A 14,351-nucleotide genomic window follows, 5' to 3' on the forward strand; every position below is an offset into this window, starting at 1 on the left:
TCGGAACGAAGAGAATCAACAGCTGCATCTTGAAATCACACAAGGTTGAGACATACATGATGGGTGGCCAGATGGCCTGCTCGTCCCGAGGCCTGTCTGTCTATCTGTGTTGCAGGATGGGATCATGTTCGTTCGTCCGCTTTCCGCTCTCTGATCCGGGTTGCGACCTGGGTTTTACTAGTTATACTAGTATACAGAGAGGAAGAGGAACCAACCAACCATTTGGGTCTCTCGGTCAGTGTCTCAAGTCAGTTCCGAGTGGACGAGAAGGGGAGCTGCTAGACTAGTTCTAGGTAGCTGAGTGGGAGGTCAACACCATCAACCATGACTTGCATAAGCACAACCCTTCTCTCGTGCTCTCACACTACACTAGAGCAAGTGGAAGTATGTACTCGGTAGCCCCTCTTCCTCGTGTCGTTACTCAATGATCGCCCTCCTCTGGGTGGTCTGGTGGAACCATGGCTCACGGCATGGAATCCCTCCCTCCGCCTTTTTTTGTTTTGTTTTTTTCTTTAGCCTCGTGCAAGGCCAGTGACATGCAGTAAGTACATATCGCCGGATCCGCAAGCCCAGTGTAACCTCCGCTCTTTTGGCTGCGTGCCTGATCGTGGCCGCCGCTTTGGTCTGCGCTACTCTGCCGTTCTCTGCGCTACTGGAGGCGGTGATGATTCTGAGGAAGGAAAACCCAAATGCAACGTCAAAAAAGTCAATAAAACGGGGCCGAAGGTGGGGAATGCTGAGGTGCCCCCCCCCCCCCCCCCCCCCGGCTGCCCCGCCAATTCCCTTGCCCGCTCCCGACGGGACATACACTACACTAACAATTATATCCACTATCCACGCCCTCTTTTAGGGGCCAACGGATGCATAGTCTGCCATAGTGTACACGGGCACGGGGACTAGGTGTCTCGGGGCCGGCAACATCCCATGGATACCAACCAATATCGGGACACGATGGTACGTAACAAAGGTAATGACAATGTTTTGCCGTCTGTCATTTCCGTTGTTGGTTGGAGACGAGACGAGCGATTGGATGTCCGGCCAACTCTTTTCCCCTCCAGCCAGCCAGTCACAGCAACTGCCCGCTTTCAGTGTTCCTTTCCCCTCTACTGCCACCATGTGAGCAGCTGAGTGAGTCGGATGGGAACGGCAGGAACTTTTTCCATGTCAATCAGTTCTCTTGCTCGACCTGACCCGACATTTCCATCAGCTGCCTCCCCTCACTCTCGTCGAAAGGTTCAGCCCGCCACTCGTTACCCTAACCGACACCGAGACTATCGACCATACGACCAAACCTACCTAGCCAACCATATTCACGCGACAACAACATCGACACCGAGACCGCGATTGCGCTTGCGCCATGGACATCATCAATGGTTGGACCTGATCCTGACGACCACACTGTTGACCTGCAGTAGTAGCATAGTGAAGCTCCTGATTCGGTAACCATCGCGACCAAGATATTCTTCCACAGCCCCAAGCTTACGCCATCCGTGCGACAATACTGCTATACCGACTGGACGAACCCCGCGCAGCCTTGTCAACTTCTTGCGCCGAATCATACCGCAATCATGCCGGGCGCACGCTCCGATGCGAACACTCCTCAGCCCGACCGGGAGTTTATATCTGACGAGGCACACCTCCTTCCGTTGCCTCCAGACGCTCCTGATCTCCACGAACTCAACGCCTCTCTCGATGCCCTCTCCGCCGTCTTCCCCGACATACAAATAGACGTCTTCCGCGAGATGCTCTCCAGCTTCGACGGCGAATCGAGACTCGCTCTGGTCGCCAACGCTCTCATCCAAAACAAGGTCACTTGGGTCAAGGGTCGCTGGAGAGCCGCCGAAGAGATGCCTCGCAACGTGCCAGCCACAGCTGGGCCAGTCTCGGTCCCCTCCAGGCACAAGTTTCGAAGCAAGGAGTACAGAAGCGCAGTCGAAAGACTTGCGTGGCAGGAGTTCAAAGGATTGTCCCGATCGACCATCACCGCAGTCCTCGCCGAGAATAACTACTGGTACCCGGATGCCCGTCCAACGCTGGTCAGCCTTTCGTCCAAATCCTGGCGATTTGCCATCTCGTCTCTATTCCTACGCAGAAAATCTGTATCGGGCACCGAGGCAGCAACACACCCGCTTGTCATCTGGAAATCATCTGGCAGGGGCTCTATTGTGCCCTGTATCAAGACCACGGGCAATGCCGAGCTAGATAAGGAGCTCTACGAAGCACTCATTCTTCCCATCCTCAAACAGGCACGTCAGGAAAGGGAAGACAAGGATCACAGCTTAGCGGCAGAGCTCAACACCAAAGAAGCGGAGGCGCTAGCAAGCATGTTTGAGTGCTCGTGCTGCTTCACCGAAGCTACGTTCGAAGAGATTGTGTCATGCAACGTTGACGGACATACCATCTGCTTTCGATGTGTCCACCATACCCTCTCGGAAGCCGTATTCGGACAAGGCTGGCAGTCAACCATTAACACGGAAACTGGCACACTACGTTGCCCAGCTGTGGAAGGAAGCGGGTGCAAAGGGTGTATCTCTCAAGAACAGATGCACCGGGCCATGCTTGAGTTCAAAAAGGGCGCTGGGATCATGCACAAGTTTGAGCAACGTCTAGCCGAGCACAGTCTCGTAGTCAGCGGACTCCCACTTGTCCGCTGCCCTTTCTGTTCCTACGCCGAAGTCAACGAGATATACGAGCCTCCTAACCCACTGCCTTACCACTCCCTTAGGAAGAACGCCTTTCAGCTCATGTTCGCTGTCCTGTGCATTGGGTTCATTCCCTTTATACTACCTCTGGTCCTGATAATCGGAATAATTACGGTCCTGCTAAGTTACAAGCAGGATATAGTAATACCCTTATCCCAAGAATATCACGCCGCGCGCCAGCGTCTCCAGCGCCGCCGTCGCGGACCCAAGTTCACCTGCCGAAACCCCGAATGCCAACGCAACTCGTGTCTCTCATGCAGCAAAGAATGGGTTGACATACATGTCTGCAACGAGTCCTCCCTCGTCGCCTTGCGCACACAAGTAGAGCAAGCCATGAGCATGGCGGTCAAGCGTGTCTGTCCCCGCTGCAATACCTCTTTCGTCAAAACGGCCGGCTGCAACAAGCTCACTTGTCCGTGCGGATACAAGATGTGCTACGTCTGTCGAAAGGACATTGGCGGGGACGGGGATGGCCCAGACGTGGGGTACAGGCACTTTTGCGACCACTTCAGACCGGAGGGAGATGGGAGGAAGTGCGACAAGTGTACCAAGTGCAATTTGTGGGAGGCTGAGAATACGGAGCTGGTGCTGAAGCAGGCCAAGGAGGAGGCGGAGAGGAAGTGGTTTGAGACGGAGAATAGGGAGTTGACGGGCGCCGAGAAGGTGTTCTTGGAGACGGGCATGGCGATTGACCCGAATGCAGCGGCAAGGATGGATAAGATGTATGCGCATGGGAGTTGGCGGGTGCCGACGCTGGCGGAGTTGTTTGATTTTATCCTGGAACATATCTTGGAGGCGTGACAATGCAGATTATGGGAGGAGCGATGCTCGGCGCGCAGTGTCACTTTTCTACCCGCGTAGTGCCATAGTAATCCCTAAACCTATAATGCTTCTAATATTATCAGACACCCTAATAACTGGCTCCTTCACATTCGTAATGTATCCTTAGTAGAGTCATAGTAGTTAAATGGTTGTGCTTACACAAGGATGCTAATCTCGCGAGTTTGGGTTGACTGTGTAAAATCGTATATTTGCAAGCGCTTCATGGCGGTAATACTCATATCGATGAGCTTAGCGGGTTATATTACATATAGCTAATTTATTGCCATTAGGGTTGGGGATTACTATGGCACTGCGCGGGTAGGAATTCCTATATAAACGTCCCTACTCGCGCAGTGTACACTGCGCCAGTAGAAAAGTGACACTGCGCGCCGAGCAAGGCTCTATGGGAGACTCTGGAAATCGTAAGGCTGGGAACGGGAAGGCAACAAAAGGTGCACGAAACAACGTGAACGGGTACGCTGAATATCCATAGTTGAGCATTCATTTCGCTTTGCCTGAATACGACCAGACATAGGTACCTATCGACGATGAAGAATAATCCACTAGCAATCATTTATACTGTCTTTTTGGTGATAGCCTCATGTAACAATGGCTGGCTACCACAACCTAGTCCACAACGTGGTCGTCACGGCGTTTCCCTGGCGACGTTCAGGGGTAAAGTCAATGTTAGTGACATACATAGTGGGGCCATGGGAAAAGAGGACGGCCTTACGTAAGCGAGCCTGGCTCAGCGTCCCAAGCTCCCCACAATTCCTGAGCGTGGGCAGGCAACTGAACTGAACTCGCCGATTCGCAGCCAAAGCGCGTCCCACCCGTCGACCTCGCTCGTTTCCCACTGCACAGCTGCTTGCCCGCGCCGCCAACGAGAGAGCTCCGTCAACTTTCGCGACTTTGCGACAGCTTCAGTCTGGAAACATCACTCCCTCGACATTCCCACATTACCCACCAGCTCAACAACGTATTTAACCCGATCGCAAAAGCAATTTGCATTACAACAGCAGCAGCAATACCAATCGAGTACGACACGCTCCAACCATCACCAACAAAACACACAGTTAACGCAAAGTCAACAATAATCCACCCACCATGTCAGGCCAGACAGGCAAATGGCGAGAAGAGCAAGTCCTCGTCATCTGCCCTGGCAGTTCGACAACCATGGCCCAGCTCGGTTGTGGGGAACTCAGTCCGCCCGCCCACCGTTTTCCGACGCGCATGTTTAGAGACGAAGAGACGGGTCAATGGAGGCCCTACCATACTTTCAAGAGGAAGAAGGCTGCCGCTGTGCCTGCGCCTGTAGTCGAGGGAGAACAGAAAACAGAAGAAACAAAGCCAGAAGGGGAGAAGAAGGAAGAAGACGAGTGGGAATATGTTGAGGACCAGGACTCGGACGAGGGCGCTGTTTATCCTATCCAGGGTGAGTACTGGCTAGTCTGCTGCTGGTTGTTTGGAGGGAGTGGAAAGGGACTGACAGAACCATGCACACAGGCGGCCACATCGTCGTAATGGACGCCTTCCTCGCCTTCCTCGAACACGTCCACTCTAGCCTGACCACCACCTACCACAACACGCCCATAATGCTCATGGCCTCCCCGCAATGGACACGCCCAGACTGCGAAACCTTGGCTCGTTACATATTCGAAAAGACCAAGACACCCGCCCTGTGTCTGATCAACTCCGCCATTGCGACGCAGTACGGCCTCAAGTGGCCCAACATGACTGTTGTCGATATCGGGTTTGAGAAGGTCGACGTGACGTGTATCTACGACAGCAGGATCGTGGCGCATAGGGATGTTGGGGCGGGATGGCCAGAGAACAGCGCAGAAGAGGAAAGGGAAATCAGCGGTGGAGAGGTCTTCACACGGAAACTGCAGCAGCTATTGAAGGATAAGATCAATGGGTTCAACCGCGACATGGCCGAGCAACTGAAGAAGAGTAACATCTGCGAAGTGCTGCCTTATGCGCCGGACAAGCCCAAGCTGATGGATCTCCCTACCGAGGATGTCCCTGTTGCTGCGGTTGCTACTACTACTACCGGAGCGGCGGCCGCTGCAGCGGCTTCGGGCACTACGACAGAAGGACCGAAGATTGTCGAGCCGGTTGCTGACGAACCGATCTACGACGCTGAAGGAAACTTGGTGGATGATGAGGGTGTGCTCGACGTTGCGAATATCGTGGCCACAGGTCAGACCAGGGAGTTCTTGGCCAAGAAAGAGAAGGAGAAGCAGGAGAAGGCGAAGAAGAAGGGCAAGGATAAAGAGGCGGAGGCGAATAGAGCGATGAGGTTGCCCAACTCTAAGAGGGTGAAGAACGTTTTCCACTTTGAGGAGTACGTTACCGAGGAGGTCCCGATTGTTCAGCCTGCTCCGCCAGCACCGGCACCGGCACCGGCCGCACAGCATGTACCAGCGACGACAGAGGGTGCTAAGGATGTTGAGATGGCTGATGCGCCCGCGGCACCACCAGCGGAAGGAGCCGAGAAGAAGGATGAAGAAAAGAAGGATGAAGCCAAGACTGAGGAGCAAAAACCGGACGCCCCTGCTACGGAGGACAAGAAGCCCGAGGAGAAACCATCCGAACCCGCACCAGAACCCGCCACCGAAGCGCCCCAGCCTGCCGAAGCGCCAAAGGCCCCCGAGCCCGCTGCTGCCCCCACCCCTCCCGCACCAGAAGGCCCCGTCCCCACCGAGCGTCAAACCAAGCGCATCCGGCGAGACATCGAAGTCGGCCTCGAGCGCTTCGAGTTCGCCGACCGCGCCGAGATCGACCGCATCGTCACCGCCATCTACAACGCCGTCCAGTCTATCGACGACATGTACATGCGCCCTCCCTGCTGGGAATCCCTCGTCTTCGTCGGCAACGGCGCCCGCATCCGCGGTCTCAAGGAAAACATTCTTCAAACCCTACAAGCCCGCCACCTCATCTCCCCCTCGAGCGCAACCATCTTCACCTCCGAACTGCCCTCCAACATCGGCACCCCCACAGCCGGCACGCCCGGTCCTGGAGGTGCTTCGACGCCTATCGCTAGCGGTCCTGGCGGTGCGCAGTCCGGTTCGCTACTACAAGCCGCCACTTCCGCCGCGGCCGCGAATGCAAACCTCAGCGTAGGACCCGGCGGCGCTCAGGGATTCCAGGGAGGCGCGGAGGGAAGCCAGCTGGGTCAGCACCACTTCCACAGCCAGACGCCGACCAATATCAAGCTGGCGCAGCTGCCAACGTATTTGAGCGAATGGACCAAGAACGGGTTCGAGGAGGCCATGTTCCTTGGCGCGCAGGTGGCTGCGAGGATGGCGTTTTGCATACACAATTTTGATGCGCAGGGGTTGGAGATGCAGCGGTATATGAGTTTGAGTAGGGTTGATTATAAGTGAGTACTTCCCTGATATTTGACAGCGAAAACTGATGAAAGGGAGTTATGCTAACGAGATACAACGAAAAAAATAGTGAGTTGGGTCCTAAGGGGATTAGGCTGCATTCTATGTTGGGGTGGTAGAGGCGGACTTTGATGGGTCAAATGTTTGAAAACGAAAGAGGATGATATACCATTGATTGGGTTGGGAGCCGAAGAGTTGGCGGACAGACAGACAGACAGCTGATGATGTTCTTGAAAGGAGGGAAGAAAAGAGATGTACGAAATGAACGGATGAGGAGGTACTCGTGCTGGCTCGCTGGCTGGCTGGCTGGCTGGTCGTTTGAAATCATTTTACACTTTATACTCACTTTTATGCTTACATTTGGCAGGCGTCACGAAAAGAAAAAAGAGTGTTGTTGTTGAAAGGGAACTTGGTCACTTGACTGGCAGGGCCAAGCACAGGTTGCTCTATTCTTTTGGCTTGGGTGATATCCTATCCTGCCTTGTCTTGTCTTGTACACGATGTTCGACGGGCAGATATAACGAGTGGATCGGGTCTTTTACGTCCCCTTTCTTGCTCTTTTCCTTCTCTTGCTCTTTCTCCATCACGTAATTTCCTCTCTGTGGCTAGCGGGTTGAACGTCGATTGTTTGTTTGCTCGTGAACTAGATGGTGGATGTTGGACGTGAGCTCGAGGATGATGGAGTGGCTAGTGCCGTGTCGCAGTGTGCAGGCTCGAAGCTGAGGCAGAGTCTGGTCTGGTCTGCCTTTTGTGACTGATGGATGTCTTGGGTCAACTTCTGCTTCTTCGTGGGTTGTAGGTGAGTTGGGGGCTTCGTAGGTAGAGATGAGAGTAGCTAGTGTCGTATTACGAAGGGTAGCTTGGGGGCAGAGACTTGTCTACCTCCTTGGACTGATAGTTATCTGTGGTGTGAGTGGGTCTGCTGCTGCCTGGTCGTAGTCTGTTGGCGAGTGTCTGGGAAGATGGGAGTGGTAAGTGCCATGGCCTCGAGGTCTCGAGAGCCTTGTCTTGTCTACATGTCTGTCTAACTGATTGACGGCAGCTCGTAGGTTGACTTCTGCTTCCTCGTAGTCTGTCGTGAGTCTCCGGGAAGATGTGGCGATGAAAGCCATCTCGGGGAGGGTAATTCGGAGGTTCAGACATGAGTCTCCCGGTATTTGGGTGTCCAAGATATCTGCTCACCTTAGGTTAACTTTCCCATTTTTCACATATGTGTCTCATATGCCCATCATATGTAGTGTCATATGTCTGATAACGGCGTGGCAAGTGCTACATCGTGGAGGTGGTTCGGAGATCTAGGTCTAATTACGCCTAGTCACCCTCTGGGCCTTCGAACTCGGCCTCCCGGCCTCCTGGTCTGGCCACCGCAGGCCACCTTTCCGCAACCGTCGATCCCCTTCCTAAGCGCTCGGTAAGGCAGAATATGGCACCCCGTAACCCATCATATACAAGCATTTATGTCTGTTCGGTTGGTAACAACTCGGGCACATCGCCCACTATTCTAATTTGGGTGCGTTTCAAATGTACAGGTTTGGGCTTACCCTGCAAAGATCTGCCCCCTGACCGGCGTTTAGAGGAGATTGATGGTTGTAAACCCGCGAGTCTTCACGATATGTCGTTCATATGTCTAACATATGTCGAGAGTACTTCAGGAAGGGCCGAGACGAAGTGGTCCCGAAAACTGGTCTAAAATTTCTTCTTAATTAATTATAAATCTATCCCCAACCGATCCCTAACCTATCCCCGATCTGTTCCCAAACTCGTCACGACCTCGTCTTGGGAGGACTCCGGAAAAATCAGCCCGTTTGCCTTCCACGTGATGTTTTGCTTCCCGCTCTGCAACTTCTTTCTGCATCGATTCGTGCCCACATCCCCAGCCTTGTTGTCCTCGCACCTTCCTATAGTTCTGGCTTCTCGACACCCGCACTTATCCCAATCTATCCATCATTGGCTGTCCCAACCAACGTGTTCAGACTCAATCAATCACGTGTTTTGTTGCTTCCCCGCTCGCAATTTTTCCTGCATACGTGCCTACATCCCCAACCTCGTCGTCGCCACCACCTCGGCGTTTTCACACAACATCACCTTCGTCGCAACATCATCATCCTTGCAAACTCAACGTCGCTGCCATTTGAGAATCCCACCGGTATTTCAACTTTTGCACATAATCCGCTCGTGCCATCTCATTGCTGGCTTTCGGTTACTGAAAGTTCCCGTTGACGCGTTTCGCTATTGCTGATTGTGCACATCTCCAATCTTTCCGTCGTCGCAACCTTATCGTTGTCGGAACCTCGCCGTCGCCAGGACTTGAAGCGTTGTTGACGTTTTCTTTTTTGGACACTCCCTCTCAACCCAACTTGCCGACGCGCGCCATTCATTACTACCCGCAAACGAGCACTAACACCAGACCATGAATCGCCTTACCGCAGACTGGCTACCGGACGACACCCCTTGGGAGAAGCTCACGTGGTTCACGAAAGACGAGTTGAGGAAACAATGTGCGAAGCGATCCCTTCCTGTTACCGGTACCAAGTCCGTGCTTCAACAGCGACTGCTCGACTACCAGCGCACCCATACCACCGAGGTCAGACCTTGTCCTTTGCGGCTGGAATTCCCATGTCCCTTGGAGACGGAGTATGGAAGGTCGGCAAAGCCAACGCGTGCCATAGTACTTGTTGAGGACTTGAGCACCTTTCGTGCTTGTTTGAAAATGCGTTTTACGTTCGCGTCCCATCAAGTCACGCACCTTGACGGTGATATTGAGACATTTGCTAAAGTTCAAGTTAACTTTACTAATAAACCGTCTTGCTCTTGTCGGGTAAGTAACCGCCGCTTGCATCTAGAATATATCCTCAAACCACAACTCCTTGCTGACTTGGTTTATATACCCAGAGACACTTCCTACACGATCTTCCCTGCTACCATGTTGAATGTTCGTGATCAGGCTTTCGCTACCCCCTGACCTATTTTCTAAGCATCAAAGCTAATCGTGATACCTTCATGTAGATCTCCTTCGCAAATTTTTCAACTGCCCGGAGCCTCTTCTCTGGCAAGAAGCGTACCTAACTTCAGAGCTCGAATACATCTACCGAAAAAGTCACGCTGCCCTTAGTCGTGTCAAGCCAGACCGGTACCGTCAGGGAAAGCGATGTGTCATATGTTTTGATGTGCATAAGACGCATGAAAAGAATGTCCCTTGCAGTTTGTGCGGAATGCCAACACATTCATTCTGCCTCAAAGCATTGAGGAAGAAGAGAAAATTCGATCCTGCGCAAGCGAGTCAATGCATCCTCTGCTTAGACAAGACCGCCTTGGCCGTTGAGAAGTATTTTGGACGGTCTCAGGTCTCGCCGGCCGTTGCCGGCCCCGGCCCCGCCCTCGTTCCCAACGCCCCAGCCAGCAACAAGGCACTAGCCGGACCGGACCGATCGGTCACGAGTACTACTCAGTCGGAGGCTGTATCACCCGACTCCATAGAGCGAACGACCACCATGCAGGAGCCACACAGCGCAGCACAGCAAAAGTGCACATCCACGCCGCTTCCAGGGGTCCCGGCGCTTATTTGGCAGGAGATGCACCAGCAGGCACGAGAACAACGACAACAACAACAACAACAACAACAACAGAAGCAAAGTGAGCAACGACAACGACAAGACGAGCAAAAGCAGAAACAACAAAGACAGCAGCAGCAGTCGCAGGCAAAGGTGCGAGCGATTCGCCCCGTCATCACTGAGGTAAGGGTCTCGGAACTCCCTGACCCTGCCCGGGTAGAGGTAGGGAGCCGAGTAGCAGCAAAACAGACGCCTATCACCCAGAAGCTGGTGTCTAAGGAAATTGGGGGGAGTCCTGCTGCTGCTGCTGCTGCTGCTGCTGCTGCTTCTGGTAGCGGTGTTCGTTCTCCTATTCAATCCTCACCTCCACCCATAAGCACAGCTACCCAACCTGACAAAAGTGCCGTCAATCCATGTGGTGATTCTAGAGGCCGCTCTACTGAGGCTACTGAAGTCGCTGGTCTCGCCAATGAACAGGCAAATAATGCCGATGTTCCTGGCTCCATTCTTATCGGTGCCAATACAATCATCACAGCCACTCTTGATGATGATATCAGCAACAACAGCAACAACGCGGACAGAAAGGCCGCCAAGCTAGCGCGCAATCTCAAGCGGCTTGAAGTCAAGTTGGAGCAGCTAGACAGGGATGCAGATTACTACTACAAAAAAGCCGAGAGGAGGTCGCAAAAATATCAGACAGTTCAAAAGAAGATTCGGAAAATCAAGGAGAAGGCGGAGAAGAGGGCTTTGGCGAGAAGAAGAGAAGGGGTAGAGGAGGGAGCGGTCAGCGATGTTGTGTGAAAAATGGAGTGCTCGAAAGCGGAGCGGTTCGGGGATGGTTTTTCCTTTGATTTATTTTCCTTTTTTCCTCTTTCTGGATCGTAGAGGTATTTCTTTGCTTCATTTCTCTGGTTCTGTGTAGTAGGTAGATGTCGTTTTTGACTACGGTTCCTGGTATGCGTTAGAACGACTTGTCTTTCGAGGACAAGAAATATACATTGTTTCACGTTCAAGTTTCATGCCCACTTGCTTCCTCTTTCCCATTCACCAACAGGAGGGTATTCAGCTCAGATCCGGCCACGCCCAGTTGTCTACCGCCATTCGCCATGTCCTAGGCAGTTGGGATGAAACGGTGGGCATCACCCTTCACTGATGGCCCCCGAGTGATCGGGTCGCTTGCCGGACATACTCCCAGCCAATTTGCCTCGGGCAATGGGCGAGCCGGTAGTCGTGGCAGCTGGCAACCTGGCTCGAGACTGGAAGCCCGGGACTTTGAAGGTCCTGCCCCTCCGCGCACAAAATCTGCCGTGGGTTTTCTCTTGAGCCTCCGCATCTTCCACTTTAAGTGCATCACACCAAACTCCCGCATCACAAAATTGTCTAGGACGTTACCTTTTTTTTTCCTTGATCGGATAGGATACCCGACACCAGTCCTCCCTCAAAGGGACACCCACGGTGCACAAAGCGACAATGGCGTCACTCAGGCCAACTTACTTGCCGAACGACGCCCCCTGGTGGAAGTACAATGTCAAAGTCCTTAGGCAACAATGTACGGCACGCAACCTACCAGTCGAAGGAAAAACAAAGAAGCAGCTTCGAGAGTGTCTATTCATATACTACCACTCCATACTCCCGGAAGAACCAAGGCCGGAGCGTTGGATGTTCAGGCCCTCTGAGCCCAGCTATTCGATCCTCTTGAATCGAGCTCAAGTTGAGAATCTTCGGCTTGTAAAGATCAGAAATGTGACCGTCCAGGTTGAGGATAGTCGCGTCAGGGGAAAGGCATTCCTGATCGCACAAGAAGGAGCCCCTGAGCTTTTCACAGTTACTTTCTGCAATCGCCCTACTTGCACCTGCAACGAGTACTTGGTGAGACAGTCTCATACTCTTGCTTTCCTCTACCCTCTGTCAGCCTACTAACCAAACATCCTCCTAGCCTGATCAATGCGTTCATATCATGTGTTCGTTACCTCCACCTATCGCATACCACGAAGACAGCGACTGACACTCCTCTGCAGACCTTCTACGGTACATTCTCAACGTCCCAGAGCCCCTCCGTTGGCAAAGAGCGTTTCTAGACTCCGAGATCTTGGACATTTATGAAGGCAGTCACCCCTTCAAGGCTCTGAATTCGCCCGAGCGGTACACCGGTTTCCCTGGACTGTGCCTTATCTGCTTCAAGGGCCCAGCCAATCAACTGTCTTGCCTTACATGCGATATAGGGATGCACATATCCTGCCTTTTTGTTGTCACCGGCAATAGACAGACACCTGGGAGACATATATGCACAGTCTGCCTGGACCGCCATGAATGGCAAAATCTTCACTCGCGCCAGGAGCGTGTTGAAAGGAGGGTGATCGAGCCAGGACGTGCTGTTGCTGGCGTAGACTTGAACCCCGATGTTTCAAGCTCTTCAAGTGACGCTTCTGAGGAGGGCGATGAAAGCTCCAGCAAAGAAGACTCTTCGGATGAGGATGCTGACGAGGGAGCGTCCCGCAGAAGCGAGCAGCCCAATAATGCACTTCGCCAGCCCATCAATCAGCGCCGCTCTCCCTCACCCCCCATTCTGATCAAACAAGAGAGATCCTCCTCTCCCCATGGCCTATCACTCCCCTCTTCACCCCCGCGCCGTCAGCAAAAACAACCCGCCAGCTCGCCGCTGCGTCGCAAACAACCATCCAGAGCTGCCAAAGACATTGGCCTAGTCCGACAGAGTATCGCCGCGACCGCCGAAGCTCCGGTTCGCGCACCTCGTCGCAGTCATGGACGTACGCCCGCTCCTGCGCCCGAAAGCAGCCAACCGGTCAATGTCCCAGTTCAGAGCATCACTCCCGTTCCAGTACCGGTCATCCCGGCACGGGCTTTGGTGCAGATTCAACAACTGCAGCAGCCACAGATTCGGCAGGCTGTCCACAACTTGGAAGCTGGAAAACCTCGACCCCAAGCCAGCAGTGCCCCCCGTGCTTTATCGTCTGCACTCAGTCGCCCTCAAGACCCTGCAACTCGTGCGCGTGACTCCGCTGCTCCTGTCCAGGAACATATCGCTCCAGCTACAAGCGCAGCTCCCCAGGCTGTCGAGGCGTCTGTCCCCCCAGCCCTTGTTCCTGCTCCTATTCCTGATGCCCCTTCTGGCTCTCCTGCTCCCAGCCCGGCTACTGCCAGTGCCAGCGTTAGCGGCAATATTGAGAAGAGAAAAGCAACGAAGTTGGCACGCAAGCTCAAAAGTCTGGCTAGGGAGTCAGCGTATGTCCGTGAGCATGCGGACCGCAAGTTGAAGAGGCTCGCGAAAAAGAGTAAGCGCCTGGAGAAAAAGGCCAAGGCTCTGGCGAAGCGAAACAAGGCAGGCAGTGACGAGTGAGGCTGGTGAGGTCAGGCATTGTGTAGAGACAGAGGGGTAGTGGTGTGTAATAGTAATGTTTGTTTGGCAGATGATACAAAACAGGTGGAAAATACAAAGACGTATGGAGGTGTAGGAGTAGAAGAACAAAGCATTCAAGAGGAGTTATATAGCAAGGGATAATGAGGGACCAGGTAATCGGTAATTCATGTGTAAGAAAGTGTAAGGGTTCAGTTTCGAGCCCTGTGAACTGTACAGAATCAAGATGGTCGGCGGTCAAGAAAGAGCGGATGAACTTCGTTAAAGTACAAGTAGATAGAATACAGATAGCTCTTTCCCCTTTTCTGGCCCCCTCTGGAAATCCCTTGATTCGCAAGATGCCCCAACGTCATTCCTTTTTGCGGAAGGTATGTCAAGGTGAGACCTCTTCCGAGATTAACGCTCGCAGTCGCTCCTTTCCAAGAGGCAAGAGCGTGCTTCAAGACGTGACGTGGCCCAGTGAACAGATCCCCCTCGGGCCTCGATGAACATGTAGCGTCCGGAGCAC

At 53.3% G+C, this 14,351-nt stretch overlaps 4 protein-coding genes across 4 annotated transcripts; all 4 read left to right on the plus strand.

The window, feature by feature from the left end:
- Positions 1–994: 994 nt before the first annotated feature.
- On the plus strand, positions 995–3,690 carry NCU08841 (hypothetical protein). The gene has a single exon (XM_001727992.2). It carries the CDS (start codon positions 1,569–1,571, stop codon positions 3,501–3,503), a length of 1,935 nt encoding a protein of 644 aa, XP_001728044.1. The 5' UTR covers positions 995–1,568; the 3' UTR covers positions 3,504–3,690.
- A 669-nt stretch (positions 3,691–4,359) lies between these two features.
- Positions 4,360–7,705, plus strand: NCU08840 (chromatin remodeling complex subunit). The gene is made up of 3 exons (XM_956958.2): positions 4,360–4,959; positions 5,031–6,909; positions 6,987–7,705. Exons 1-3 carry the CDS (start codon positions 4,632–4,634, stop codon positions 7,033–7,035), a joined length of 2,256 nt encoding a protein of 751 aa, XP_962051.1. The 5' UTR covers positions 4,360–4,631; the 3' UTR covers positions 7,036–7,705.
- Positions 7,706–8,669: 964 nt separating this feature from the next.
- NCU08839 (hypothetical protein) lies at positions 8,670–11,476 on the plus strand. The gene is made up of 3 exons (XM_956957.2): positions 8,670–9,734; positions 9,809–9,848; positions 9,923–11,476. Exons 1-3 carry the CDS (start codon positions 9,327–9,329, stop codon positions 11,266–11,268), a joined length of 1,794 nt encoding a protein of 597 aa, XP_962050.2. The 5' UTR covers positions 8,670–9,326; the 3' UTR covers positions 11,269–11,476.
- Positions 11,477–11,937: 461 nt separating this feature from the next.
- On the plus strand, positions 11,938–13,825 carry NCU08838 (hypothetical protein; the record flags this gene model as incomplete). Its single annotated transcript, XM_956956.1, has 3 exons — positions 11,938–12,336; positions 12,486–12,495; positions 12,690–13,825. 3 exons carry the CDS (start codon positions 11,938–11,940, stop codon positions 13,823–13,825), a joined length of 1,545 nt encoding a protein of 514 aa, XP_962049.1.
- Between the last annotated feature and the right edge of the window lie 526 nt (positions 13,826–14,351).

Source organism: Neurospora crassa, linkage group IV (genome assembly GCF_000182925.2).
Source record: "Neurospora crassa OR74A linkage group IV, whole genome shotgun sequence".
Classification (NCBI taxonomy): domain Eukaryota; kingdom Fungi; phylum Ascomycota; class Sordariomycetes; order Sordariales; family Sordariaceae; genus Neurospora; species Neurospora crassa.